Below are 2,735 nucleotides of genomic sequence, written 5' to 3'. Positions count from 1 at the left end.
GAGAAGGCTGGTCTAATGCACTACTAAGACTAATCCTAAACCGCAAGATGAACAATGCGGTGCTACCAGTCAACCGGGGTCACAGGGGATGCAGGGGTCTACCTCGCAAGAAACTCGCCTTGCTCGTCTCTGCCTTTCGTTCTGAAGTGCTGCTTTCTGCTTCTCTTTATAGGTAATCTAGATAAACTGAAGAAGTGAAAAGGAAGAGAAGAGGAAGAGAAGAAGAGCTAGAGAAAACTTGTTCAAGAGAAGTCGGGTGAGTGATGAGGATGTCAAGTCGATCGCTACGTGTGTTCTGTACTTCTTCTGTGTGCATGCAAAGAAAAAGAAATCCGCGAGTGCATGCAGGAGAAGAGGGAGGCAGGGAGAAGTAGGTGAGGGGGGAAACGGAGAAAAGAGCAGAAGACAAGAAAACTCCAAAGAAAACCTTCTCCACTTGTAGCCTTGAATCTTCGTTTGACGGCGGGTCTTCTCGTGAGAAGGCAAAGATGGAGATGATGGATCATGAGAGGAGAAGAAGAAGAAAAAAGAAGAAACAGGTCTAACCAGGGGAAGTAAGAAATGAGAATGTGACGAGAGAGATAGAAAAAGGATAGAAGAGGTGGAGAAGAAAGAAAAGAAGAAGAAAATTATTTTTCACGTCGCCCGCATCTAATGTGTTTTGTTGAGGTGTCACCTTTGTTTCTGATCTGAACGACAGGACATCTCTCGGGTGTATGTACACCCTACACATATGTGGTAAAAATCTCTGCTTTCTCGGAAGAGCGCGCTCGAGAGAATGAAGCTTGCTTTCTTTCGAGTGAGGGTGGAAGGAGAGAGAATGTTTCATTTTTTTCTTTTCTCAACTCTTTCCTTCTCGCCTAAATCTCGGGTAGAAGGGGGGACATGTATGCATGGATCTTGACAGGAGAAACATTTCGGGTGTATGTACACCTGAATGGATAGAATTGTTTCGGTATAGGAGGTGAGGCTATCATCATCCCTATGTATCACATCTATGATGAGGAGAATTATGTCAGGATTTCTCTTCTTTTTCAGACTCCGCCTTCTTTCCTTTCCTGTAATACCCGTATCTCCCCGACTTCCCTTCTCTCTTGACCTCCTTTCTTCTTCTTCTTCTTTTGCCGAGTCCTCCAAGAGAGACATGACGAAGAAGAAGGATAAAACCTCTCTCAGTCGAGTCCATTCATTGCGTCTTTCTTTCTTTCTTTGCTCATGAGCACATTGTTCTTGTCTACATCTTCAAGAGAGAGACGAGACAAGACTTCATTCAGTCTTTGTTTCTGAATACATCATCTTCATCTCCTTCACTTTCTCCCTCTCTCTCTTTCTGTCTTTTTCTGTCCTCTCTTCTTTCTTTCTCTTGTCACGTTTCGACACCTGTCTCTCTTTCTCTCCATGGTTTCTTCCCGATATTTCTCGATTTCTCTAAGACTAAAGAAAGCATGAAAGAAAAAGAAGAAGGAGAAGAAGGACCTTAAGTTCAAGAGACTTTTCTTCATCCATCCCCTTCAGCCGCGGTCGCTTGCACTTCTTTTTTTTTTCTCACTCCCTTTTCTCCCTCTCTTTCCTCTGTGATGGACTGTCTTCTTCTTCTTGAGGTTTCTGTTCCTCTCTAGACCACAGGGTTTGTCTTCTTGTCTTCACCTTTTGAAATCTATCATTCATGTAGCCTGCTCTTTTTCTTCTTCTTCTTCTTCTTCTCTTCATCTCATCGACATGGAGTCGTCACAGCCAGGTGCCTTTTCGCTTTTCTCTTTCCAGGGAGGAGGAGAAAGAGGAGGTGATAGGCAGAGTCATTTCCCTACAATACCTCAAGAAACACCTGGAAGTGTATCGCTCTTTAAGAATCTTTCTTCCTCTTCCTCTTCTTCTGCTTGTCCTCCTTCTTCCATTTTTCTGCGGGATGTCCATCGTTTAGATAAGAAAGGCTTTTTCTCTAGGGATGAGAGAAGGGGAGCTAACAGTCTTTCTTCTTCTTCTTTGCCTGTCATTTCTTCTTATTCTTCTTCGTCTTCTCCATCTCCTTCTCTGTCTCGTGGAGATAGATCGAAAGAAGATGATGGAGATGAGGAGGGAGAGGGAGAAGATTTCATAGGAGATCCATCTTGTCTAGAAGAAGCGCAGGATATTGCAGTTCTTCGACAGTACATCACCCTCCTTGGAAAATCTTCATGGAGAAGGGAACCCCGAAGTCTCTCACAGAGAAGAAATGAGAGAAGAAGTGACGGAGATCTAAGAATAGGCAGAAAAGAAAAAGAAGAAGAAATGTTTCATAGAGAAGTTCATGGAGACCATCTTCTTCAAGAGCTAGACAAAGATGAAGAAAAAGAAGAAGATACAGGAGGAGTGTTCCAGGGAGGGAGTTTTTCGGGTGTACATACACCTGCAGGAGAGACGCTACAGAGACAGCTGAGGTTTCGTTTGAGAAGTACTCTCCAACTTCTTCTCTTTTTGCGGCAAATGGAGATCTTAGGAAGTCGACTCAAGAAGATTCTCGAAGAGGAGAGGAGATTCGAGAGACAAAGAAGAAGGAGAAACAGGTCTTTGTCTAGTATAGGAGAACAGAGAGGAGAAAAGAGAAGAAAGAGAGGAAAAGAAGAAGAAGAATGGGACCAAAGAAATCCTCCTGTCAGAGAGACCGTAGCTGCATGGGAAGAAACAAGTGACCTATCGGAAGGACAGGTAGGGAGCACGAACACACATAGATTCTAGATAGATTATAAATAGATAGA

The 2,735-nt window shown here is 43.5% G+C and overlaps 1 protein-coding gene across 1 annotated transcript; it reads left to right on the top strand.

Moving 5' to 3' along the window:
* Positions 1 to 395: 395 nt before the first annotated feature.
* On the top strand, positions 396 to 2,684 carry CSUI_010852 (uncharacterized protein; the record flags this gene model as incomplete). Its single annotated transcript, XM_068070953.1, has 1 exon — positions 396 to 2,684. A coding segment is annotated over exon 1 (963 nt), but the record flags the coding sequence as incomplete, so codon positions are not given.
* Between the last annotated feature and the right edge of the window lie 51 nt (positions 2,685 to 2,735).

This window comes from Cystoisospora suis (genome assembly GCF_002600585.1).
Source record: "Cystoisospora suis strain Wien I chromosome Unknown contig_8577, whole genome shotgun sequence".
NCBI classification, from domain to species: domain Eukaryota; phylum Apicomplexa; class Conoidasida; order Eucoccidiorida; family Sarcocystidae; genus Cystoisospora; species Cystoisospora suis.
This window is presented reverse-complemented; position numbering and strand designations above follow the sequence as displayed.